This window comes from Ranitomeya imitator, chromosome 1 (genome assembly GCF_032444005.1).
Source record: "Ranitomeya imitator isolate aRanImi1 chromosome 1, aRanImi1.pri, whole genome shotgun sequence".
Lineage (NCBI taxonomy): Eukaryota > Metazoa > Chordata > Amphibia > Anura > Dendrobatidae > Ranitomeya > Ranitomeya imitator.
The window spans coordinates 770002103-770029887 of record NC_091282.1 but is presented as its reverse complement, the minus strand read 5'-3'; the positions used below and the strand labels follow the sequence as shown (position 1 = coordinate 770029887).

The 27785-nt window shown below is 48.8% G+C and overlaps 1 protein-coding gene across 9 annotated transcripts in view; it reads right to left on the bottom strand.

Annotated features, from left to right (window-relative positions):
- Positions 1-27785, bottom strand: part of CEP128 (centrosomal protein 128) — a 264011-nt gene that overhangs the window by 6593 nt on the left and 229633 nt on the right. For 7 of the 9 annotated variants that reach the window (XM_069735753.1, XM_069735747.1, XM_069735754.1 and 4 more), the window contains 2 exons: positions 4637-4714; positions 1173-1286 (listed from right to left, as the gene is read on the bottom strand). In XM_069735753.1, coding sequence (XP_069591854.1) covers positions 1173-1286; positions 4637-4714 — 192 coding nt within the window. Of the gene's footprint in view, positions 1-1168; positions 1287-4636; positions 4715-27785 lie in introns of those variants that run through there. The other 2 variants (XM_069735756.1, XM_069735755.1) reach the window with 1 other exon arrangement.

Genomic DNA, 27785 nt, shown 5'->3' with positions numbered 1-27785 from the left:
ACTCGCTGCATAAACAGTGATTCTCAGCAAATAAGTAATTCACATAGAAAAGGACAGAAAACAAGTGTGTGAGGGAACACTAGGCAGACACCAGCTCCTCGGTCAGCACCATCACAAGAGCGTGGCCCAAGAGAAACAAGGACACATCGAAGGGCTGAAGACCATTCTGATTCTAGTTTGCTCCCAGGTCGGATGTTGCTGACCACGGCCACACTTCAGAGCCCCCCGCCTGAGACATGAATCCATGTCAATTATTTGGCTCAACAGGCTACAGAACACCCAGAGAATTCAATCCAAAGAGCGGCCATGTCTCCACAGCCAGCATTACAGGAGGGGCCCATCCTCAAGATGGGGTCCTATCCCAGAGGCACCCTATGGCTAAGCCGTTAATATGTGAAGTCAGGTGAGTCTATGCAGGCCAAGTGCCTGGACCGAGCCTCTAGTTACACTAAAATCCCCCATACACTCTGCACGATGAACATTCAGCTGACGTTGGGGGTCGCACTACTTTAGCTTAATGTGTACAGGGGCCTCAGATACTAAAACTACAGTGGGTGTCATTTGTCTGGAAGGTGGAGGCTCACAGAAGTGTGCAACAAAATGATCACAACCCCACCATGTTTATGGGAAATGTTTGGGTGAGTTCTGCCCCTTGCCCATCATGTAAAATGCTCCTGAGCGGCTGCAATGGCTGGAAAGACAGGTCCCTTTATATGGCAGTCGCCTGCTCTGTATGTGAATGAAGCACACAGGGGTCTGCAGGTTATAAATTGTCTGTGCCTTTATCATCGGTGTGGAGCGTGCAGCTCACCCACCAAAGACGCGGCCAGCAGTCACATGCATTAGGAGGTGACCAGTGGACTCTGGCACCATTACAATAAGTCTGTAGTGTACGGAGTGGAGGCCAGAGTGGCTGAGGCACCAGGGGAGAAGAGGGCAAGCTCCAAATCAGTAAGTGTGAACACCAGCATCAGTGCCACGTCTCCCCGTCAAACTGCTGGTGACGGATCTGCTTCTGTGTCCTTCTTTGCTTCCTGCATAGGTCCCGCACTGACCGCCAGTATAGGCAAATATGCAAAAAAAAGCCATAATGATTCCAAGTGCGGTCGCCCCTCCACATCTGGGCACTTGTATGGTGGAGACCCCTTACTCATACGGCTGACCCCCATTACCCGACACTCCTGGATCCTGCGCTTGGAGTCTTCCAGCTGCTGCTGCAGGGAGCCAACAATCTCTCGGTACTGAGCGTATCGTTCCTCCATCACTTCTCTCTGCAGATGAGAGTCCTGCAAAGAGAAAACGACACAATGTCACCAAACATTATCCTCCAGGGGAGAATTGAGGGGACGAGACATCATGGATGCCTGAACGTTCCCACAACATGGGGGCGCTAGAGAAATGCACCAATGCACTCAGGAGGCAGCACCTACTGAGGGCGACCGGTTTCCTACAAATGGCAGCTGGACTCAGGATAATCTCTTTGCCTCAAGTACACGCCTTACCATCGCTATGACCCCAGTATTCAATGTGGGGGTCCTAGCAGCACCACGCAGCCACGTACCTGCTCCCTGGTACTCATTCATCACCTGTGTGGCTTTTGCAGTTACTTCTTATTTGGGTGGTATTCATTCATGCTTTTTTGGACAAAATTCATTACATTGGATCACATGGGTCCAAACATTTACACAGAATCAAAAATGTATTCGCATTCGGTCTTTAGCCTTTTTCCCCCAAACTCATTATTGCAAACACTTTCACAAAATTCCCAGAAATATTTCAGACAGACAGAAAAAAAAACTTCAGTGGGGCCTGGAGGAGATTTGTGCACAAAAACAAAACAAACCCCCACCCCCCACAATGAATGAATGAGTGCAAAACACTGCTCACTATGACAAACCTACAAAACCACGACCTCCATCAAAGAGACGGCAAAGAAGGCGCAAATTACAGGAAGAAAAGCGCCACAACTGCAATTACGAATGTGTCTGTCCTTCACTGTCCATTATCGTCACAGGCCTCGGAGGCACAGATTCAGGGAATGGCTTTGGGTACCCGGCGCCTGTATATAGAGGATGTGGCCTCTCATCGTCCTCCATCCCGTCTGTAGGTCACAGGGTGTAAGTGTCAGGACCCCTGGGGCTTGGCCGTGGACCCTGTCCTTGCTGCATTCCTCTCCCCTACAATCTGAAAGATCAGAATTTATCGGAGAAATGTTCCCGGCCTCTGGCGCGGAGCAGCAGCCGACAGGAATGATGTATTGTGCCGAGATGAAATATATTGGATTTCTTTGTCCTCATAAATGATTCTCTATATCTTGGCCCTGCTTCTTGCACAATTACCAGAGGCTGCGAGTTGCGGCTGAACCTGCCGTCTTTTGTGATGCACAGAGCGGAGCCACGGCCGCACACCTGTTTCCCATTTCATCTCTCCGCACACCCCCACATATGGGACAACGTCCCCCCTCCGCTATAATTGTACCCATAAAACAAACTCTGGTAGAAGAATAGAGCCCGTGAGCTGCAAGGACGTCCCTGCCATCGATATCCCATCCGATAGCCTTCATTAAGACCCCCTCCACCATTATCTGAGATTGTGCTCTCGTGGTAAGGTCCAGTACACAAATATGAAAGAAATGTCCCGATGTGGCAGGAGGCCGCTAATCCCAGGCCGCAGCGCCAGACGTGGCTGAATGGAACAATGCATCTCTCATAGCTGCGTCCGCACGTTCCCATCGCTGGGCGCTCGGTGTATTCTCCTCCACAGGACCCCATTGTAGCCGAGGGTCTGAGCCGCACCATAGTGGAGCGCTGACACCGCAGCCTGAAGAATAGGAGCATTCATGCCAGCCCCATTCAGATCATGTTCTCAAGGTCGCTGCCTGCACTATTTCCGCCATTGTTCCCTCACACCGGAATATTTCCTTACATCAGTGAATGTCGATGTCCTAGGGGTCTATTCATCACAGCTGCACATTGTGAGAGCTCAGCTGCTTCTCAGCTCCTGGGGTCCAGGGATTAAAGGTTGACAGCCTGGGTTCCTGCCTTCTCTCTGCTAGAACAGACCTTTGCTACCACGCACAACCCCGCCTGCGTGGCCGGGACTCTGCCCACATAGTGCAACGTGGTTTACAAGATGTGGCCCAGACCATCCCGCTGTAATAGGGTCACTTTCACATGAAAGGAAGAAGCACAATAAAGGATTCGGCCTCAGAAAAAAACGGTTAATCAGAGAAGCCGCTTACACAACGCAATGCTCCAGTCTTGGAACTGCAGCCTGCAGTGTAAAGGAAGGTGGTGTTCATTCTGGTTGTCATGGCGACTTGCAAACCACTCTGTCCTCTGGCCCTGTGTGTCTCCCCAGCATGGTGCCCCGGTTTGCAGAGATGTAATCAGAATCTGCAGTGTCCTTTCCATGGGTGTTGCATGGTCATTCTGGACTGATTGCAGTGTTTGGCCAGGTTCACACCTTCAGTATTCGGTCAGTATTTTACATCAGTTTTTGTAGCCAAAACCAGGAGAGGAACAATGAGAGGAAAGTGGAATAGAAACATGTGCACCACTTCTGGATTATCTCCCACTCTTGGTTACCAATACTGGAATGAAATAATGACCCAATACTGACCTTGTGAACGTGACCATACTCTGGGATCGCACTTATTATCTGAAGCCCTTCATGACATGTTCAGCCCCCATCAGAGGCTCCGATCACACACCATGGCCACCTATGACAGCCTGGAACGGGGGCTGTACAAATCCAAACCTGGCCATGCGATTGCAGCCACAAACATCTGAAGAACCGGCTATGGAAAGAGACCACAGTCCGACACAGCCACTGGCCGGCTTCTCCTCTCTCCCCGGTGATTGACAGGTCTCCCTCACATGTGCACAAATTGAGCGACCGGTCAATAACTGGAGCTGTGCCGCTGGTTGGGACCGCGCCAAAGTTGTCAGGTGTCTCCTCATAGTCGCCGGCCGTCTTTCTTGAAACGCCGCAGCCAGGTTTGGATCATTGGTGCCCATGACTGGTTCCCTTTAAAAGTTGAAAAAAGTGTGGGGTCCCTTCTCTCATGGCCCAGCCCTCCTCCACTGCACTATGGCAGGGTGCTGATGGCTTGCCAACTCAATTTGGGATCATTGTGATCGTATTGATCTGAAAAAACATGAAATTATCACAAATCCATGGTGAAATTATGGGCGTTTTAATTAGTATCTATTTTTTTTTTTTTTATAATTTCACTCCATTTGGAATTTTGATCTGCTCTTTTAATGGATTATATGGTAAAAATGGATGGTGCCATTAAAAAAATAACTTGTCCCGTAAAAAGAATTACAAAAAAAATGGCTATGCAGACACACACACAAAAAAATAACTTATGGCTCCGAGAAGAAGTGAAGGGAAAAACGCCAAAAAACAAAAACACCTCCATAGTAATGAATGAATACATCTGACAGTGACCCCAGGTGTCTCCATTCAACCAGACTGGAAACCTCCATTCTTTACACTCCATACACAAAACTGGACAATATGTTTTTAATTGTTGGGTCAAATCACTATCAATTTACTAACTAAAGGAAAAAAAACACAAGAAAACACTGATGCCATAGGGAATAATGATCGCTTTCCTGGCTGTACTCACATTGAGATCCTTCATGTCATCCAGGAGGCTGAGCTTTTCCGGAACAGATTCCAGGTGATCCAGGGCCATGCGAGTACTCTGCAAGATCAAACACAAGGAGCCGCAGGTGACACTTCACATCCACTAATGCCTACAGGGGCCACAGCGCCCACTCAGGGCATCCAGACTCTTGGTTTCATGCATTGTTGTGTTGCAGCTGGCAGGAGTGGGTATGAACAGCGGTGCATCGGGCATAAGTGGCTATGAACTGCAGTGGAGCTGACAGGAGTGGGTATGAACAGAGGTGGAGCGGGCAGGAGAAGGTATAAAACGTGGTGGAGCGAGCAGGAAAAGGTATGAATGGCGGTGGAGCGGGCAGGAGAAGGTATGAACGGCAGTGGAGCGGGCAGGAGAAGGTATGAACGGCGGTGGAGCGGGCAGGAGAAGGTATGAACGGCAGTAGAGCGGGCAGGAGAAGGTTTGAACGGTGGTGGAGCGGGCAGGAGAAGGTATGAACGGCAGTAGAGCGGGCAGGAGAAGGTATGAACGGCAGTGGAGCGGGCAGGAGAAGGTATGAACGGCGGTGGAGCGGGCAGGAGAAGGTATGAACGGCGGTGGAGCGGGCAGGAGAAGGTATGGACGGCGGTGGAGCGGGCAGAAGTGGGTATGAACTGCAGTGCAGCTGACAGGAGTGGGTATGAACAGCCATGGAGCGGACAGGAGTGGGTATGAACAGCGGTGGAGCGGGCAGGAGAGGGTACAAACGGTGGTGGAGCGGGCAGGAGAAGGTATGAATGGCAGTGGAGTGGGCAGGAGTGGGTATGAACGGCGGTGGAGCGGGCAGGAGAAGGTATGAACAGCGGTGGAGCGGGCAGAAGTGGGTATGAACTGCGGTGCAGCTGACAGGAGTGGGTATGAACAGCCATGGAGCGGACAGGAGTGGGTATGAACAGCGGTGGAGTGGGCAGGAGTGGGTATGAACGGCGGTGGAGCGGGCAGGAGAAGGTATGAACAGCAGTGGAGCGAGCAGGAGGTGGAGTGGGCAGGAGTGGGTATGAACAGCGGTGGAGTGGGCAGGAGTGGCTATGAACAGCGGTGGAGTGGGCAGAAGTGGGTATGAACTGCGGTGCAGCTGACAGGAGTGGGTATGAACAGTGATGGAGTGGGCAGAAGTTGGTATGACAGCTGACAGGAGTGGGTATGAACAGCGGTGGAGAGGACAGGAGTGGGTATGAACGGCGGTGCAGCTGACAGGAGTGGGTATGAATAGCGGTGGAGCGGGCAGAAGTGGGTATGAACTGCAGTGCAGCTGACAGGAGTGGGTATGAACGGCGGTGGAGCGGGCAGGAGAAGGTATGAACGGCGGTGGAGCAGGCAGGAGAAGGTATGAACAGCGGTGGAGCGGGCAGAAGTGAGTATGAACTGCGGTGCAGCTAACAGGAGTCGGTATGAACAGTGGTGGAGCAGGCAGGAGAGGGTACGAACGGCGGTGGAGCGGGCAGAGAGGCATGAATGGTAGATCCCTCTTCACAATGTAGAAGTGATATGAAAGTGTAAGATTTCACTTCACTTACAATGTGGAAGAACGGGATTCTGCAGTACCTGTGCAGCGCCTGTCATCACGGCACACAACAAGCGCCATGCGCCAATCTAACAGATGCTGCTAAATGCAAACTAGCTCGCACTGCCGCCTGTATCTGCAGCAATTCACCCAAAATCCAATTTGCCAGAATATGTGACAATTATAATGGCTTCTCTATAAGATGGAAAACAATTGAAATTGTAAGAATAAAACAAATGAGAGATGAGCGGCTTCATTTTATAGAAGAAACAAGATGAATGTATGTGGGAAGTTATCAATGTGCTAGAGAATATAAGGTGCCCCACAATGGTCACTGCGAAGTCGCACGGACTCCCCCAATATTGGGAGAAGTGCTGACGACATTTGGTGTCTTGATATTTTAGGCATATAAAAAGAGTTACAGACCAGATGACACTGCACCAGGCGGCATTAGAAACGACTGCACCATCCCTGGCTCTGTCATTTATAAACCATTATTTCGCACAGGTGAGTGCAGCTTCATCACCGCAGCCATATAATAGTCATCATCATCACCTCTACAGTCCAACAACAGATACAGGGCATACAGGATGGGGCAGGTAGAGGCCGCCGCTCCATGCTCAGATCTCAGCTCCTGCACAGGGAACACTTGTAAGACATTACAGCAGAGTGCAGCCTACATGAAGCTTCAGTACTCTGCTTTATGCAGCCGCGGCTGTGTGAGTGCCACATTACAGCATTTATAATCCCATACTCCCTGTGCACACTGTTGTTATCTGACAACTTATTGCCGCAGCAGGAGAAGCCTCAACCACGACAAGACGGCGGAGGAGCCGACCGTGGGATCACACCTAACCTTCTAATAGTAATTGCAGCAGCCATGTCAGGAAAACACAATTGTGAATCGCAAGGAAAGGCAAAGATGCACTGCACATCCACAGGACAGCTATCAGATGCAGCACTCGCAGAACCAGAGGACGGATACAGACGCAGCTGCGTCCTACACTGGTCGCCGTATCGTCAAAACGACGCATGCGGAAGCATCCGCATACAGCCGCACGACCTGCGTACCTAATGTTAAAGATAGGTACGCAGGCTGCATGCGGGCCGTATGCAAAAGTAGGCGGAGATAGCAGCGGAGGTGCGGCTGAGGGTGGGGCTTCACGGAGGAAGTCCGCAGCCCTCCGCAGATCATAAAAACGCTAGTGTGAAACTAGCCTAAGTCAGGATCTTCTCTAGGCACAAGCAGGAATCATTCCAGATGTTTGCGGCTTTGGCTACGTTCACATTTGCGTTGTGCGATGTTGCGTCGGAGACGCAACGCACAACGCAAACAAAAACGCAAAACGCACACTAAAACGCAGCGTTTTGCGACGCATGCGTCCTTTTTTGCCGAATTTTGGACGCAAAAAAAATGCAACTTGCTGCATCCTCTGCGCCCTACGCTTGCGGCAAAAAAACCCGCATGCGTCGCATGCGTCATGCCCCCATGTTAAATATAGGGGCGCATGACGCACGCGTCGCCGCGGCTGGGCCCGACGCAGCCCGGCCGAACGCAAATGTGAACGTAGTCTTTGGAGACTATCACCTAATCATGAGCTGTTAATTACAAGAGGGGACAATTCCTAATGGATCCTTTAGCTTCTGCTATATCCAGAATAAGGCTCGGCCTAGCTCTGCAGCTGATCACTGCGATGTTCCTAAGGTCCTGGAAGCTGAAGGGGTCATTTTTTTCTTTGGCCCATGAGATGCCTTCTCATTGCCCATGAGTACAGTCCTGGGAGATAAAGTTTCCAATCACTGGGCTGTCATCAGGAAACACGGAGGCTTTAATAACTCCCTGCTGCGGCTGCCGAGGTCTTTTCAGCAGATCAGATTTTGGTCAAGCAGTTTGTTACTTCAGAAACAAAGTGTCAAAGTAACTTAACACTTAATCTGTCAGCTGCTTCCCATGTCCCGATAAACCCAAGAACAAAGAAATAAGAAATTAGAACCAGAAGGATGAGATTTCATTACAAGTGCTCAGGTGCCAACCGAGGCCTCCCTGAACAATATGTCTCAGCCGGGGGTTACTAGTGCCCGACAGTCGGAAACACTGGGCTACTCCGGGGTACAGGGTGATTATCTCAGCCAAGTCCATCAGAACAAACAGAAGCACTAAGACATGGCAGAGTTCTGGAGGCCGATCTTCAAAAGGACAACCACGGGCCCAGAGACATACCTACCAGTACAAAGATTTCTGAGGCAGGACTTCAGATTTTACTAACACTTAGGGCCGGATCATCATTTGCGGGATCTTTTAAGACACTTTTATTTTTTAACTTGTCGATGTTTTATTGCTTCTTCACAAACATGCCACCCTACAAGCAGATTACACTAGCTGTGTTATGTGAATATATGAATGAAGGAGAAAAGTCAGACCAGCGCTCGACATTTAATGGCGCAGTGCTCGAGAACATTATTCTAATCAGATGAAAATGAGGGGGCTTCAATGCACCACTGGGACCCTCAATTACTATTTGGTTGATAACCCCCAATTCTGATTGACACTTTTAACATCCCGGCCGGCATCAGCGCATGGCTTCCCATCTCCCATCTTACTCACCACTCTGGGCCATGCTGTGAGTTTTGTCCTCTGCCTGCTCCATGCTGTGAACTTCATGTCCTTGCTTGCTGCTTACTTACTGGCGGTATTCTTAGGGCAGCGGCGCCATTATTTCCTGAGTCTTATATAGACAGTTTGTGTACTCCTAATTCGTCCCCAGCCTATTGCCAAGAGGTATCGGGTACTTAAGGCATCTCCATCAATAGGGAGATGCCTGAGCAACAAACTCTCTCAGTCTGCTTTCTGCTACTGAGTTGCCAGGTCCTATCCTGTTTCTGTCAACCTGGGGGCTGTATACCCAGGCCCGTATCTGTATTCTTTGTGTCTCGTTTTCGCCTTCCTGGTGGCTGCATACCTAGGCCTGAATCCTTAGTCCTGAACTTTTTCCCGTGTCTGTCCTTGTCTGATCTTCGCACTATACCTGTTTGTATCCTTGTCTACTGCCTTCCCTACTCAGCCAAGTCCATCAAAACAAACAGAAGCACTAAGACATGGCAGAGTTCTGGAGGCCGATCTTCAAAAGGACAACCACGGGCCCAGAGACATACCTACGAGTACAAGGATTTCTGAGGCTCCGCAGTCTGTGGCTCTGTTCTTGTTCCGCATCCTGCGGCTCTGCCCCCTGCGGCTTTGCTCTACTCCTGTCCCACACCCTGTGGTTCTGCTCCTGTGCCGCATCCTGCGGCTCTGCTCCTGTCCCACACCCTGCGGCTTTGCTTTGCACCTGTGCGACATCCTGCGGCTCTGCTCCTGTACCGCATCCTGCGGCTTTGCTCTGCTCCTTTCCTGCACCCTGCGGCTCTGCTTCTGTTCCGCATTCTGCAGCTCTGCTTCTGTTCCGCATTCTGCAGCTCTGCTCCTGTTCCGCATTCTGCGGCTCGCCCTGCTTCCGCTCCGCATCCTGTGCTTCTTTGCCCTTCTAGTCTGAACTGGTTCCTAACAGTTCCTGTCCCTACAGTCTGAACTGGAACCTACCTGTTCTTTTATCCTACTCGTACCTGCCTGTGTTCCTGCCCTACCCGTTTCGGTTCCGATTACTCCAGTCTGATCCGTGCCCACCTGCCCGCCAGAGTGCCAGCCGCGCCCGCCAGAGTGCCACCCTTGCCCACCTGCCTCAGAGTGCCAACCGTGCCCGCCAGAGTGTCAGCCATGCCCGCCTGCCTCCCAGAGTGCCAGCCGTGCCCGCCAGAGTGCCAGCCGTGCCCGCCTGCCTCACAGAGTGCCAGCCGTGCCCGCCAGTGTGCCAGCCGTCGAGAAACACGTGATGGTGTCTCCGCAGCTTCTTTACATGCATCTGCATATTTCCCATAAGGGATGGGGGCAGTGTTCTGGAATCACTGCGTTGAGAAACACGTGATGGTGTCTCCGTGGTGTTGGATGTTTTGGTCTCCCCGAGGCCAATCATCTGTGCCTTTATAGCCTTTTTACTAGGCACTGCTCCTAATAGCTAGATTCCTACTCCACACTGATGAGGGGCAAAAACCCCGAAACAGCTGTCTGTGGATGGATACCATGCTTGGCATAGGTGGCTTTCCTTTATAGGATGCTGCCCTTCCCGTGGTTGTTCCTTCCCGGGGAAAGGCCTGGCTATTCACTGCTTGCGTCGAGAAACACGTGATGGTGTCTCCGCAGCTTCTTTACATGCATCTGCATATTTCCCATAAGGGATGGGGGCAGTGTTCTGGAATCACTGCGTTGAGAAACACGTGATGGTGTCTCCGTGGTGTTGGATGTTTTGGTCTCCCCGAGGCCAATCATCTGTGCCTTTATAGCCTTTTTACTAGGCACTGCTCCTAATAGCTAGATTCCTACTCCACACTGATGAGGGGCAAAAACCCCGAAACAGCTGTCTGTGGATGGATACCATGCTTGGCATAGGTGGCTTTCCTTCATAGGATGCTGCCCTTCCCGTGGTTGTTCCTTCCCGGGGAAAGGCCTGGCTATTCACTGCTTGCGTCGAGAAACACGTGATGGTGTCTCCGCAGATCTTTACATGCATCTGCATATTTCCCATAAGGGATGGGGGCAGTGTTCTGGAATCACTGCGTTGAGAAACACGTGATGGTGTCTCCGCGGTGTTGGATGTTTTGGTCTCCCCGAGGCCAATCATCTGTGCCTTTATAGCCTTTTTACTAGGCACTGCTCCTAATAGCTAGATTCCTACTCCACACTGATGAGGGGCAAAAACCCCGAAACAGCTGTCTGTGGATGGATACCATGCTTGGCATAGGTGGCTTTCCTTCATAGGATGCTGCCCTTCCCGTGGTTGTTCCTTCCCGGGGAAAGGCCTGGCTATTCACTGCTTGCGTCGAGAAACACGTGATGGTGTCTCCGCAGCTTCTTTACATGCATCTGCATATTTCCCATAAGGGATGGGGGCAGTGTTCTGGAATCACTGCGTTGAGAAACACGTGATGGTGTCTCCGCGGTGTTGGATGTTTTGGTCTCCCCGAGGCCAATCATCTGTGCCTTTATAGCCTTTTTACTAGGCACTGCTCCTAATAGCTAGATTCCTACTCCACACTGATGAGGGGCAAAAACCCCGAAACAGCTGTCTGTGGATGGATACCATGCTTGGCATAGGTGGCTTTCCTTCATAGGATGCTGCCCTTCCCGTGGTTGTTCCTTCCCGGGGAAAGGCCTGGCTATTCACTGCTTGCGTCGAGAAACACGTGATGGTGTCTCCGCAGCTTCTTTACATGCATCTGCATATTTCCCATAAGGGATGGGGGCAGTGTTCTGGAATCACTGCGTTGAGAAACACGTGATGGTGTCTCCGCGGTGTTGGATGTTTTGGTCTCCCCGAGGCCAATCATCTGTGCCTTTATAGCCTTTTTACTAGGCACTGCTCCTAATAGCTAGATTCCTACTCCACACTGATGAGGGGCAAAACCCCCGAAACAGCTGTCTGTGGATGGATACCATGCTTGGCATAGGTGGCTTTCCTTCATAGGATGCTGCCCTTCCCGTGGTTGTTCCTTCCCGGGGAAAGGCCTGGCTATTCACTGCTTGCGTCGAGAAACACGTGATGGTGTCTCCGCAGCTTCTTTACATGCATCTGCATATTTCCCATAAGGGATGGGGGCAGTGTTCTGGAATCACTGCGTTGAGAAACACGTGATGGTGTCTCCGCGGTGTTGGATGTTTTGGTCTCCCCGAGGCCAATCATCTGTGCCTTTATAGCCTTTTTACTAGGCACTGCTCCTAATAGCTAGATTCCTACTCCACACTGATGAGGGGCAAAAACCCCGAAACAGCTGTCTGTGGGTGGATACCATGCTTGGCATAGGTGGCTTTCCTTCATAGGATGCTGCCCTTCCCGTGGTTGTTCCTTCCCGGGGAAAGGCCTGGCTATTCACTGCTTGCGTCGAGAAACACGTGATGGTGTCTCCGCAGCTTCTTTACATGCATCTGCATATTTCCCATAAGGGATGGGGGCGGTGTTCTGAAATCACTGCGTTGAGAAACACGTGATGGTGTCTCCGCGGTGTTGGATGTTTTGGTCTCCCCGAGGCCAATCATCTGTGCCTTTATAGCCTTTTTACTAGGCACTGCTCCTAATAGCTAGATTCCTACTCCACACTGATGAGGGGCAAAAACCCCGAAACAGCTGTCTGTGGATGGATACCATGCTTGGCATAGGTGGCTTTCCTTCATAGGATGCTGCCCTTCCCGTGGTTGTTCCTTCCCGGGGAAAGGCCTGGCTATTCACTGCTTGCGTCGAGAAACACGTGATGGTGTCTCCGCAGCTTCTTTACATGCATCTGCATATTTCCCATAAGGGATGGGGGCAGTGTTCTGGAATCACTGCGTTGAGAAACACGTGATGGTGTCTCTGCGGTGTTGGATGTTTTGGTCTCCCCGAGGCCAATCATCTGTGCCTTTATAGTGTGCCAGCCGTGCCCGCCAGAGTGCCAGCCATGCCCGCCTGTCTCCCAGAGTGCCAGCCGTGCCCGCCTGCTAGAGTGCCAGCTGTGTCTGCCTGCCAGAGTGCCAGTCATGCCCACCAGAGTGCCAGCCATGCCCACCTGCTAAAGTGCCAGCTGTGTCCGCCTGCTAGAGTGCCAGTTGTGCCCGCCAGAGTGCCAGCCGTGCCCACCTGCCTGCGTACCAGTCGTGCCCATCTGTACTTGCTTGCACCTGTCATTAGTGTTCCGTCCTCCCAGTGGGATCGGCTGCTGCAGCCAGACACCGCCCTGGAGTGGTACCTGGCAGCTACCTGCCACACAAGCCTGACCTCACCACTAGAGGCTCCAGTGAAAACCAAGGTAGCTGCTTAGTCACGCCCCTCCAGGGTAGTCTGGTTTGTGGCACAGTGGGGCCACAATCCTCGCTCGCGCCCTGGCTTACAACAGCGCTACCTTGCTCAGAATGAGCTCACAGACTGTGTGCTGCTGGGCTCCAGCAGTGTCCGTGCACATGTGCAGTAACACAGGGTGGGTTGAGGCAGTGTCCGTGCGCATGCACAGTCAAGCGGGTTGGGCTCAGGCAGCGTTCGTACGCAAGCAATTACTGCCAGTCAAAATTATAATTGAGGGTGTATAATGGTGGGCTGGGCTGAGCTGTCGACCACGCCAAAGGTGCTTTGTACCCCCCCTCATTACTTTGAAATTAGAAGTTATTTTCTCAAGCAGTGCACGACTAAAAACAACAGAGCTGATATGATTTTTATAGGGGCCAAGTCACCTAAATCCCTGTACAGCTAGTTTAATATCCAATATAGGGGTCACAGACTTCATTTAACATTTCTGTCAAATTTTAAGCACAAAGTTGCATTATACAAAAAATTATAAAAAAATTGTAAACAAAAATCATGTATATTAAAATCACTCCAGATGGTAACCAAAGTACATTTGCAAACAAATTTGGCTAGTTTAACAAAAGTTGTAAGCGATGAATCAGCAGAAAACATCTGGAAAGCCAATATCCACAATGACGAATAAAAACAAAACAGTTGAACACATAAGACAGACATTACAAAGGCAAATTACAAACCATAAGACACAAATAAAAAACAAAAACTAGACACAAAAAGTGCAAAGGCAATAAGAGTTAAGCCCCCAGACCACTGAAGCCCCTCCAGATTCCGGCTCCAACTGCACTAGCGAGTTCTGCTGCACTAGATTCTGGCTGCACTAGCGAGTTTTGCCACCCGCATTACTCCGGAAATTATCATTGTCATCTGGAAACAAAAATCTGGGAAACTCCAGAAGGCAAGGAAGGTTCTTCCCCTACAGACAGTAACAGCTCTTCTACAGAACCACCGTGTGTCAGCTCACAATACACGGCTATACAAATCGCTGCCGAGTCCCACAAGTCCAGGAACACAGGTAGAGTGTGAAAACGGGAAAAAATCTCATTTCTATGATCTGGCACGTTATTACATAATTATAATTGTGCCACTGTAATCACAGTAATTGTTTATGAGTCACAGTAACTGGCAGAGACGATGCAAAGAAATTCAGAAGAGGCAGGCAGCAGCACTGGAAGCAGTTCACCAGGCAGGTTACAGCTCCAGCTTTCATCTGTCTCATGCACATGCCTATTTTATACTACATTAGGTCACAATCATTGTTCATTCATAACAGAATAAAATGTATATATTGGTAGAAGATCCAGAAGATACAGAATTCCAAGTGTACTTCCACTATAGACAAAGATACATAAGATCCTGTCTGCGGCCACTACTAGGGGGAGCTCCCTGTACACTGATAAACATCATGAGATTCTGTTTGCAACCACCACTAGGGGGAGTTCCATATATACAGAGATACATGATAAGATCCTGTCTGCATCCACCACTAGAGGGAGAGCTCCCTGTATACAGAGATACATGATAAGATCCTGTCTGCAGTCACCACTAGGGGGAGCTCCCTGTATATAGAGATACATGATAAGATCCTGTCTGCAGCCAGCACTAGGGGGAACACCCTGTATACAGAAATACATGATATGATCCTGTCTGCAGTCACCACTAGGGGGAGCTCCCTATATACAGAGATACATGATAAGATTCTCTTTGCAGCCACCACTAGGGGGAGCTCCCTGTATACAGAGATACATGATAAGATCCTGTCTGCAGTCACCACTAGGGGGAGCTCCCTATATACAGAGATATATGATAAGATTCTCTTTGCAGCCACCACTAGGGGGAGCTCCCTGTATACAGAGATACATGATAAGATCCTGTCTGCAGTCACCACTAGGGGAGCTCCCTGTATACAGAGATACATGATAAGATCCTGTGTGCAGTCACCACTAGGGGGAGCTCCCTGTATACAGAGATACATGATAAGATCTTGTGTGCAGCCACCACTAGGGGGAGCCCCCTGTATACAGAGATACATGATAAGATCCTGTCTGCAGTCACCACTATGGGGAGCTCCCTATATACAGAGATACATGATAAGATCCTGTCTGCATCCACCACTAGAGGGAGAGCTCCCTGTATACAGAGATACATGATAAGATTCTCTCTGCAGCCACCACTAGGGGGAGCTCCCTGTATATATAGATACATGATAAGATCCTGTCTGCAGTCACCACTAGGGGGAGCTCCCTGTATACAGAGATACATGATAAGATCCTGTCTGCAGTCACCACTAGGGGGAGCTCCCTGTATATATAGATACATGATAAGATCCTGTCTGCAGTCACCACTAGGGGGAGCTCCCTGTATACAGAGATACATGATAAGATCCTGTCTGCATCCACGACTAGGGGGAGCTCCCTGTATACAGAGATACATGATAAGATTCTGTCTGCAGTCACCACCAGGGGGAGCTCCCTGTGTACAGAGATACATGATAAGATCCTGTCTGCAGTCACCACTAGGGGGAGCTCCCTGTATACAGAGATACATAATAAGATCCTGTCTGCAGTCACCACTAGGGGGAGCTCCCTGTATACAGAGATACATGATAAGATCCTGTCTGCAGTCACCACTAGGGGGAGCTCCCTGTATACAGAGATACATGATAAGATTCTCTCTGCAGCCACCACTAGGGGGAGCTCCCTGTATACAGAGATACATGATAAGATTCTGTCTGTAGTCACCACCAGGGGGAGCTCCCTGTGTACAGAGATACATGATAAGATCCTGTCTGCAGTCACCACTAGGGGAGCTCCCTGTATACAGAGATACATGATAAGATCCTGTGTGCAGTCACCACTAGGGGGAGCTCCCTGTATACAGAGATACATGATAAGATCTTGTGTGCAGCCACCACTAGGGGGAGCTCCCTGTATACAGAGATACATGATAAGATTCTGTCTGCAGCCTCCACTAGGGGGAGCTCCCTGTATATATAGATACATGATAAGATCCTGTCTGCATCCACGACTAGGGGGAGCTCCCTGTATACAGAGATACATGATAAGATTCTGTCTGCAGTCACCACCAGGGGGAGCTCCCTGTGTACAGAGATACATGATAAGATCCTGTCTGCAGTCACCACTAGGGGGAGCTCCCTGTATACAGAGATACATGATAAGATCCTGTCTGCATCCACCACTAGAGGGAGAGCTCCCTGTATACAGAGATACATGATAAGATCCTGTCTGCAGTCACCACTAGGGGGAGCTCCCTGTATATAGAGATACATGATAAGATCCTGTCTGCAGCCAGCACTAGGGGGAACACCCTGTATACAGAAATACATGATATGATCCTGTCTGCAGTCACCACTAGGGGGAGCTCCCTATATACAGAGATACATGATAAGATTCTCTTTGCAGCCACCACTAGGGGGAGCTCCCTGTATACAGAGATACATGATAAGATCCTGTCTGCAGTCACCACTAGGGGGAGCTCCCTATATACAGAGATACATGATAAGATTCTCTTTGCAGCCACCACTAGGGGGAGCTCCCTGTATACAGAGATACATGATAAGATCCTGTCTGCAGTCACCACTAGGGGAGCTCCCTGTATACAGAGATACATGATAAGATCCTGTGTGCAGTCACCACTAGGGGGAGCTCCCTGTATACAGAGATACATGATAAGATCTTGTGTGCAGCCACCACTAGGGGGAGCCCCCTGTATACAGAGATACATGATAAGATCCTGTCTGCAGTCACCACTATGGGGAGCTCCCTATATACAGAGATACATGATAAGATCCTGTCTGCATCCACCACTAGAGGGAGAGCTCCCTGTATACAGAGATACATGATAAGATTCTCTCTGCAGCCACCACTAGGGGGAGCTCCCTGTATATATAGATACATGATAAGATCCTGTCTGCAGTCACCACTAGGGGGAGCTCCCTGTATACAGAGATACATGATAAGATCCTGTCTGCAGTCACCACTAGGGGGAGCTCCCTGTATACAGAGATACATGATAAGATCCTGTCTGCAGTCACCACTAGGGGGAGCTCCCTGTATACAGAGATACATGATAAGATCCTGTCTGCGGCCACCACTAGGGGGAGCTCCCTGTATACAGAGATACATAATAAGATCCTGTCTGCAGTCACCACTAGGGGGAGCTCCCTGTATACAGAGATACATGATAAGATCCTGTCTGCAGTCACCACTAGGGGGAGCTCCCTGTATACAGAGATACATGATAAGATTCTCTCTGCAGCCACCACTAGGGGGAGCTCCCTGTATACAGAGATACATGATAAGATTCTGTCTGCAGTCACCACCAGGGGGAGCTCCCTGTGTACAGAGATACATGATAAGATCCTGTCTGCAGTCACCACTAGGGGAGCTCCCTGTATACAGAGATACATGATAAGATCCTGTGTGCAGTCACCACTAGGGGGAGCTCCCTGTATACAGAGATACATGATAAGATCTTGTGTGCAGCCACCACTAGGGGGAGCTCCCTGTATACAGAGATACATGATAAGATTCTGTCTGCAGAATCCACTAGGGGGAGCTCCCTGTATATATAGATACATGATAAGATCCTGTCTGCATCCACCACTAGGGGGAGCTCCCTGTATACAGAGATACATGATAAGATCCTGTCTGCAGTCACCACTAGGGGGAGCTCCCTGTATACAGAGATACATGATAAGATCCTGTGTGCAGTCACCACTAGGGGGAGCTCCCTGTATACAGAGATACATGATAAGATCTTGTGTGCAGTCACCACTAGGGGGAGCTCCCTGTATACAGAGATACATGATAAGATCCTGTCTGCGGCCACCACTAGGGGGAGCTCCCTGTATACAGAGATACATGATAAGATCCTGTCTGCAGTCACCACTAGGGGGAGCTCCCTGTATACAGAGATACATGATAAGATCCTGTCTGCAGTCACCACTAGGGGGAGCTCCCTGTATACAGAGATACATGATAAGATCCTGTCTGCGGCCACCACTAGGGGGAGCTCCCTGTATACAGAGATACATAATAAGATCCTGTCTGCAGTCACCACTAGGGGGAGCTCCCTGTATACAGAGATACATGATAAGATCCTGTCTGCAGTCACCACTAGGGGGAGCTCCCTGTATACAGAGATACATGATAAGATTCTCTCTGCAGCCACCACTAGGGGGAGCTCCCTGTATACAGAGATACATGATAAGATTCTGTCTGCAGTCACGACCAGGGGGAGCTCCCTGTGTACAGAGATACATGATAAGATCCTGTCTGCAGTCACCACTAGGGGAGCTCCCTGTATACAGAGATACATGATAAGATCCTGTGTGCAGTCACCACTAGGGAGAGCTCCCTGTATACAGAGATACATGATAAGATCTTGTGTGCAGCCACCACTAGGGGGAGCTCCCTGTATACAGAGATACATGATAAGATTCTGTCTGCAGCCTCCACTAGGGGGAGCTCCCTGTATACAGAGATACATGATAAGATCCTGTCTGCATCCACCACTAGGGGGAGTTCCCTGTATACAGAGATACATGATAAGATTCTGTCTGCAGCCACCACTAGGGGAAGTTCACTGTATACAGAGATACATGATAAGATTCTGTCTGCAGTCACCACTAGGGGGAGCTGCCTGTATACAGAGATACATGATAAGATCCTGTCTGCAGTCACCACTAGGGGGAGCTCCCTGTATACAGAGATACATAAGATCCTGTCTGCAGCCACCACTAGGGGGAGCTCCTTGTATACAGAGCTACATGATAAGATCTGGTCTGCAGCCACCACTAGGGAGAGCTCCCTGTATACAGAGATACATGATAAGATTCTGTCTGCAGCCACCACTAGGGAGAGCTCCCTGTATACAGAGATACATGATAAGATCCTGTCTGCAGTCTCCACTAGGGGGAGCTGCCTGTATACAGAGATACATGATAAGATCCTGTCTGCAGTCACCACTAGGGGGAGCTGCCTGTATACAGAGATACATGATAAGATCCTGTCTGCAGTCACCACTAGGGGGAGCTCCCTGTATACAGAGATACATAAGATCCTGTCTGCAGTCACCACTAGGGGGAGCTCCCTGTATACAGAGATACATGATAAGATCCTGTCTGCGGCCACCACTAGGGGGAGCTCCCTGTATACAGAGATACATAATAAGATCCTGTCTGCAGTCACCACTAGGGGGAGCTCCCTGTATACAGAGATACATGATAAGATCCTGTCTGCAGTCACCACTAGGGGGAGCTCCCTGTATACAGAGATACATGATAAGATTCTCTCTGCAGCCACCACTAGGGGGAGCTCCCTGTATACAGAGATACATGATAAGATTCTGTCTGTAGTCACCACCAGGGGGAGCTCCCTGTGTACAGAGATACATGATAAGATCCTGTCTGCAGTCACCACTAGGGGAGCTCCCTGTATACAGAGATACATGATAAGATCCTGTGTGCAGTCACCACTAGGGGGAGCTCCCTGTATACAGAGATACATGATAAGATCTTGTGTGCAGCCACCACTAGGGGGAGCTCCCTGTATACAGAGATACATGATAAGATTCTGTCTGCAGCCTCCACTAGGGGGAGCTCCCTGTATATATAGATACATGATAAGATCCTGTCTGCATCCACGACTAGGGGGAGCTCCCTGTATACAGAGATACATGATAAGATTCTGTCTGCAGTCACCACCAGGGGGAGCTCCCTGTGTACAGAGATACATGATAAGATCCTGTCTGCAGTCACCACTAGGGGGAGCTCCCTGTATACAGAGATACATGATAAGATCCTGTCTGCATCCACCACTAGAGGGAGAGCTCCCTGTATACAGAGATACATGATAAGATCCTGTCTGCAGTCACCACTAGGGGGAGCTCCCTGTATATAGAGATACATGATAAGATCCTGTCTGCAGCCAGCACTAGGGGGAACACCCTGTATACAGAAATACATGATATGATCCTGTCTGCAGTCACCACTAGGGGGAGCTCCCTATATACAGAGATACATGATAAGATTCTCTTTGCAGCCACCACTAGGGGGAGCTCCCTGTATACAGAGATACATGATAAGATCCTGTCTGCAGTCACCACTAGGGGGAGCTCCCTATATACAGAGATACATGATAAGATTCTCTTTGCAGCCACCACTAGGGGGAGCTCCCTGTATACAGAGATACATGATAAGATCCTGTCTGCAGTCACCACTAGGGGAGCTCCCTGTATACAGAGATACATGATAAGATCCTGTGTGCAGTCACCACTAGGGGGAGCTCCCTGTATACAGAGATACATGATAAGATCTTGTGTGCAGCCACCACTAGGGGGAGCCCCCTGTATACAGAGATACATGATAAGATCCTGTCTGCAGTCACCACTATGGGGAGCTCCCTATATACAGAGATACATGATAAGATCCTGTCTGCATCCACCACTAGAGGGAGAGCTCCCTGTATACAGAGATACATGATAAGATTCTCTCTGCAGCCACCACTAGGGGGAGCTCCCTGTATATATAGATACATGATAAGATCCTGTCTGCAGTCACCACTAGGGGGAGCTCCCTGTATACAGAGATACATGATAAGATCCTGTCTGCAGTCACCACTAGGGGGAGCTCCCTGTATACAGAGATACATGATAAGATCCTGTCTGCAGTCACCACTAGGGGGAGCTCCCTGTATACAGAGATACATGATAAGATCCTGTCTGCGGCCACCACTAGGGGGAGCTCCCTGTATACAGAGATACATAATAAGATCCTGTCTGCAGTCACCACTAGGGGGAGCTCCCTGTATACAGAGATACATGATAAGATCCTGTCTGCAGTCACCACTAGGGGGAGCTCCCTGTATACAGAGATACATGATAAGATTCTCTCTGCAGCCACCACTAGGGGGAGCTCCCTGTATACAGAGATACATGATAAGATTCTGTCTGTAGTCACCACCAGGGGGAGCTCCCTGTGTACAGAGATACATGATAAGATCCTGTCTGCAGTCACCACTAGGGGAGCTCCCTGTATACAGAGATACATGATAAGATCCTGTGTGCAGTCACCACTAGGGGGAGCTCCCTGTATACAGAGATACATGATAAGATCTTGTGTGCAGCCACCACTAGGGGGAGCTCCCTGTATACAGAGATACAGGATAAGATTCTGTCTGCAGCCTCCACTAGGGGGAGCTCCCTGTATATATAGATACATGATAAGATCCTGTCTGCATCCACGACTAGGGGGAGCTCCCTGTATACAGAGATACATGATAAGATTCTGTCTGCAGTCACCACCAGGGGGAGCTCCCTGTGTACAGAGATACATGATAAGATCCTGTCTGCAGTCACCACTAGGGGGAGCTCCCTGTATACAGAGATACATGATAAGATCCTGTCTGCATCCACCACTAGAGGGAGAGCTCCCTGTATACAGAGATACATGATAAGATCCTGTCTGCAGTCACCACTAGGGGGAGCTCCCTGTATATAGAGATACATGATAAGATCCTGTCTGCAGCCAGCACTAGGGGGAACACCCTGTATACAGAAATACATGATATGATCCTGTCTGCAGTCACCACTAGGGGGAGCTCCCTATATACAGAGATACATGATAAGATTCTCTTTGCAGCCACCACTAGGGGGAGCTCCCTGTATACAGAGATACATGATAAGATCCTGTCTGCAGTCACCACTAGGGGGAGCTCCCTATATACAGAGATACATGATAAGATTCTCTTTGCAGCCACCACTAGGGGGAGCTCCCTGTATACAGAGATACATGATAAGATCCTGTCTGCAGTCACCACTAGGGGAGCTCCCTGTATACAGAGATACATGATAAGATCCTGTGTGCAGTCACCACTAGGGGGAGCTCCCTGTATACAGAGATACATGATAAGATCTTGTGTGCAGCCACCACTAGGGGGAGCCCCCTGTATACAGAGATACATGATAAGATCCTGTCTGCAGTCACCACTATGGGGAGCTCCCTATATACAGAGATACATGATAAGATCCTGTCTGCATCCACCACTAGAGGGAGAGCTCCCTGTATACAGAGATACATGATAAGATTCTCTCTGCAGCCACCACTAGGGGGAGCTCCCTGTATATATAGATACATGATAAGATCCTGTCTGCAGTCACCACTAGGGGGAGCTCCCTGTATACAGAGATACATGATAAGATCCTGTCTGCAGTCACCACTAGGGGGAGCTCCCTGTATACAGAGATACATGATAAGATCCTGTCTGCAGTCACCACTAGGGGGAGCTCCCTGTATACAGAGATACATGATAAGATCCTGTCTGCAGTCACCACTAGGGGGAGCTCCCTGTATACAGAGATACATGATAAGATTCTCTCTGCAGCCACCACTAGGGGGAGCTCCCTGTATACAGAGATACATGATAAGATTCTGTCTGCAGTCACCACCAGGGGGAGCTCCCTGTGTACAGAGATACATGATAAGATCCTGTCTGCAGTCACCACTAGGGGAGCTCCCTGTATACAGAGATACATGATAAGATCCTGTGTGCAGTCACCACTAGGGGGAGCTCCCTGTATACAGAGATACATGATAAGATCTTGTGTGCAGCCACCACTAGGGGGAGCTCCCTGTATACAGAGATACATGATAAGATTCTGTCTGCAGAATCCACTAGGGGGAGCTCCCTGTATATATAGATACATGATAAGATCCTGTCTGCATCCACAACTAGGGGGAGCTCCCTGTATACAGAGATACATGATAAGATCCTGTCTGCAGTCACCACTAGGGGGAGCTCCCTGTATACAGAGATACATGATAAGATCCTGTGTGCAGTCACCACTAGGGGGAGCTCCCTGTATACAGAGATACATGATAAGATCTTGTGTGCAGTCACCACTAGGGGGAGCTCCCTGTATACAGAGATACATGATAAGATCCTGTCTGCGGCCACCACTAGGGGGAGCTCCCTGTATACAGAGATACATGATAAGATCCTGTCTGCAGTCACCACTAGGGGGAGCTCCCTGTATACAGAGATACATGATAAGATCCTGTCTGCAGTCACCACTAGGGGGAGCTCCCTGTATACAGAGATACATGATAAGATCCTGTCTGCGGCCACCACTAGGGGGAGCTCCCTGTATACAGAGATACATAATAAGATCCTGTCTGCAGTCACCACTAGGGGGAGCTCCCTGTATACAGAGATACATGATAAGATCCTGTCTGCAGTCACCACTAGGGGGAGCTCCCTGTATACAGAGATACATGATAAGATTCTCTCTGCAGCCACCACTAGGGGGAGCTCCCTGTATACAGAGATACATGATAAGATTCTGTCTGCAGTCACGACCAGGGGGAGCTCCCTGTGTACAGAGATACATGATAAGATCCTGTCTGCAGTCACCACTAGGGGAGCTCCCTGTATACAGAGATACATGATAAGATCCTGTGTGCAGTCACCACTAGGGAGAGCTCCCTGTATACAGAGATACATGATAAGATCTTGTGTGCAGCCACCACTAGGGGGAGCTCCCTGTATACAGAGATACATGATAAGATTCTGTCTGCAGCCTCCACTAGGGGGAGCTCCCTGTATACAGAGATACATGATAAGATCCTGTCTGCATCCACCACTAGGGGGAGTTCCCTGTATACAGAGATACATGATAAGATTCTGTCTGCAGCCACCACTAGGGGAAGTTCACTGTATACAGAGATACATGATAAGATTCTGTCTGCAGTCACCACTAGGGGGAGCTGCCTGTATACAGAGATACATGATAAGATCCTGTCTGCAGTCACCACTAGGGGGAGCTCCCTGTATACAGAGATACATAAGATCCTGTCTGCAGCCACCACTAGGGGGAGCTCCTTGTATACAGAGCTACATGATAAGATCTGGTCTGCAGCCACCACTAGGGAGAGCTCCCTGTATACAGAGATACATGATAAGATTCTGTCTGCAGCCACCACTAGGGAGAGCTCCCTGTATACAGAGATACATGATAAGATCCTGTCTGCAGTCTCCACTAGGGGGAGCTGCCTGTATACAGAGATACATGATAAGATCCTGTCTGCAGTCACCACTAGGGGGAGCTGCCTGTATACAGAGATACATGATAAGATCCTGTCTGCAGTCACCACTAGGGGGAGCTCCCTGTATACAGAGATACATAAGATCCTGTCTGCAGTCACCACTAGGGGGAGCTCCCTGTATACAGAGATACATGGCAAGATCCTGTCTGCAGTCACCACTAGTAGAAGCTCCCTGTATACGGAGACACGTGAGAAGATCCTGTCTGCAGTCACCACTAGGGGGAGCTCCTTGTATACAGATAAACATAAGATTGTTTGCAGCCACCACTAGGGGAAGCTCCCTGTATAGAGATACATGACAAGATTCTGTCTGCAGCCATTAGTAGGGGGGCACCCTGTATACAGAGATACATGATACAATTCTGTCTACAGTCACCACTAGGGGGAGCTCCCTGTACACAGAGATACATTATAAGATTCCATGTGAAGCCACCACTAGGGGAGCTCCCTGTAAACAGAGATACATGATAAGATCTTGTCTGCAGTCACCACTAGGGGAGCTCCCTGTATACAAAGATACATGATAAGATTCTGTTTGCAGCCACCAGTAGGGGGAGCTCCTTGTACACACAGATACATGACAAGATTCTGTCTGCAGTCACCACTAGGGGGAGCTTCCTGTACACAGAGATACATGATAAGAGTCTGTCTGAAGCCAACACTAGGGGGAGCTCCTGTATATATGGCTGCAGACAGTTTGGCTTTCTATTTGGAGAATAATATGAGTACTTTCACCTCAGACTCTTTACATCAATCTATAATAAATAAATCTAATGATACACTTAACAAGAGCTTGATTTGCATTGGTGCAGTACAGTAACCTCTACCCGGCCCACAAGGTGACTGTAAGTCTTAGGGGCGGAGTACAGGAGCGAGGCCATCTGGAGCAGGAGTCAGCCATTACGTACAGCTGGGCGCACGCTCCAATGACCACGATTGTAGCTATTTGCAATAATGACTGCAGCATGTAAGGAGGGTAACTGATGGGAAAGCTTTCAGTTTCACTCCAAAGATCCTGAAAACTTAGTTTATTTATTTATTTTACTCACTAAGGCTACTTTCACACTTCCGTTGGTACGGGGCCGTCGCAAAACGTCGGCCCGACGTACCAACGGACGTTGTGCAAAATAGTGCACAACGTGGGCAGCGGATGCAGTTTTCAGACGCATCCGCTGCCCATTGTGAGTTCCGGGGAGGAGGGGGCGGAGTTTCGGCCACGCATGCGCGGTCGAAAATGGCGGACACGTTGCACAAAAACGTTACATTGAACATCTTTTTTTGTGACGACGGTCCGCCAATTACAAGTCTATGTGCAAAAAACGCATCCTGCGGGCAACTTTGCAGGATGCGTTTTTTGCACAGAACGACGCATTGCAACGTCTTTGTAAAGACGGAAGTGTGAAAGATGCCTTATACAGTGCCATTAATTCCTCAGCGCTTCACAGACATTATCGGCACTGTCCCTTTGGGGCTCACAATCTACATTCCCTATCAGTAGGTCTTTGGAGTGTGGGAGGAAAACGAGAACCTGACAGAAACTCACGCAAATATGGGGAGAACATACAAACTACCAATTAAATAAAGAATAGACGGCTTGCTCTGAAAAAAAACAAAAACACATTTTATATCAGCCCATCTATAACAATGTCAGGTATAAAACTATTTAATCATTTATAACAAACAGTGAATTGGAAAAAAAACAAAGCCAGATATTTTTATTTTGATTTTTTTTTCATCGTACCTCGCAAAGTAAGAAATTAAAAGTGCACAGAAAAGTTACATTGGGCCCAAATTAGTACCGAGAACACTGCAAATCGTTCTGCAAAAAAACCCCAAACCTCACAGGCTCATAACCATTAATATGAAAACGTTACGGCTCTCGGAATATGAACAGACAAAAAGTGGTGACAAACCCGGAGGTGCCTATTAATGAAGAAATAAGCCCCAAACCAGCAACAATCTAATCATGGCTCTCAATATGGCAGCACAAGAACAAAACAGAGCATTTATTGTACAAAGATGAAACAATACCTGTAACTAGAAGTTTGGTGTCGCCATATTCATAGTTATTAAGGTTGAAGGAAGACTATAAGTCCATCTAGTTCTAGTTCATATTCAGACTGAGCCAATGAGTCAACACTGATCCTGGGACCTCACCTGACCGGCGTATGTGGAGCTGGAGGAAGGTTTCCCCTAAAATGGGGCACTTGGCATCGCCCTTGTGGGGTTTTGGCTTCCCCTGGATCTACAGGTTAGGCCAGTGATGGCAAAACTTTTAAGGTATGTGCACACGTTTCAGATTTGACTGTGGAATTTTCTATGCAAATTCTGCATTTCTTGTACTGTAAATCACTTGCGGATCTGCAGCGTTTCTGCGAGGAAAAAAAGCTGCAGATCTGCAGGAAATCTGCAATGTGTGCACATACCCTTAGAGACAGAGTGCCCTAACGGCAACTCAAAACCCACTTACCTACCACAAAGTGCCAAAACGGCTATTTAACCGGGGGCTGGTGCGGACATTACACGAGGCATGCAAAATACACACACACAGTACCCCTCTGCTAAATACACACACACACAGCTCCTCTAAACTGTAAACACACACACAGCTCCTCTGAACAATATACACTGCTCAAAAAATAAAGGGAACACTAAAATCCCACATCCTAGATATCACTGAATGAAATATTCCAGTTGTAAATCTTTATTCATCACATAGTGGAATGTGTTGAGAACAATAAAACTTAAAAATTATCAACGTAAATCACAATTAATATCCCACGGAGGTCTGGAGTTGGAATGATGCTCAAAATCAAAGTGGAAAATTACGGTAAGTTACAGGCTGATCCAACTTCAGTGGAAAAGCCTCAAGATAAGGAAATCATGCTCAGTAGTGTGTGCGGCCTCCACGTGCCTGTATGACCTCCCTACAATGCCTGGGCAGGCTCCTGATGAGGCGGCAATGATTTCTAGGTTTTATTGCTCTCAACACATTCCACTATGTAATGAATAAAGATTTACAACTGGAATATTTCATTCAGTGATATCTAGGATATTTTTTGAGATTATATATATATATATATATATATATATATATATATATATATATATATATATATATATATATATATACACACACACACACACACAGTACAGACCAAAAGTTTGGACACACCTTCTCATTTAAAGATTTTTCTGTATTTTCATGACTGAAAATTGTACATTCACACTGAGGGCATCAAAACTGTGAATTAACACATGTGGAATTATATACTTAACAAAAAAGTGTGAAACAACTGAAATTATGTCTTATATTCTAGGTTCTTCAAAGAAGCCACCTTTTGCTTTGATGACTGCTTTGCACACTCTTGGCATTCTCTTGATGAGCTTCAAGAGGTAGTCACCAGGAATGGTTCTCGCTTCACAGGTGTGCCCTGACAGGTTTAATAAGTGGGATTTCTTGCCTTATAAATGGTGTTGGGACCATCAGTTGTGTTGTGCAGAAGTCTAGTGGATACACAGCTGATAGTCCTACTGAATAGACAGTTAGTATTTGTATTATGG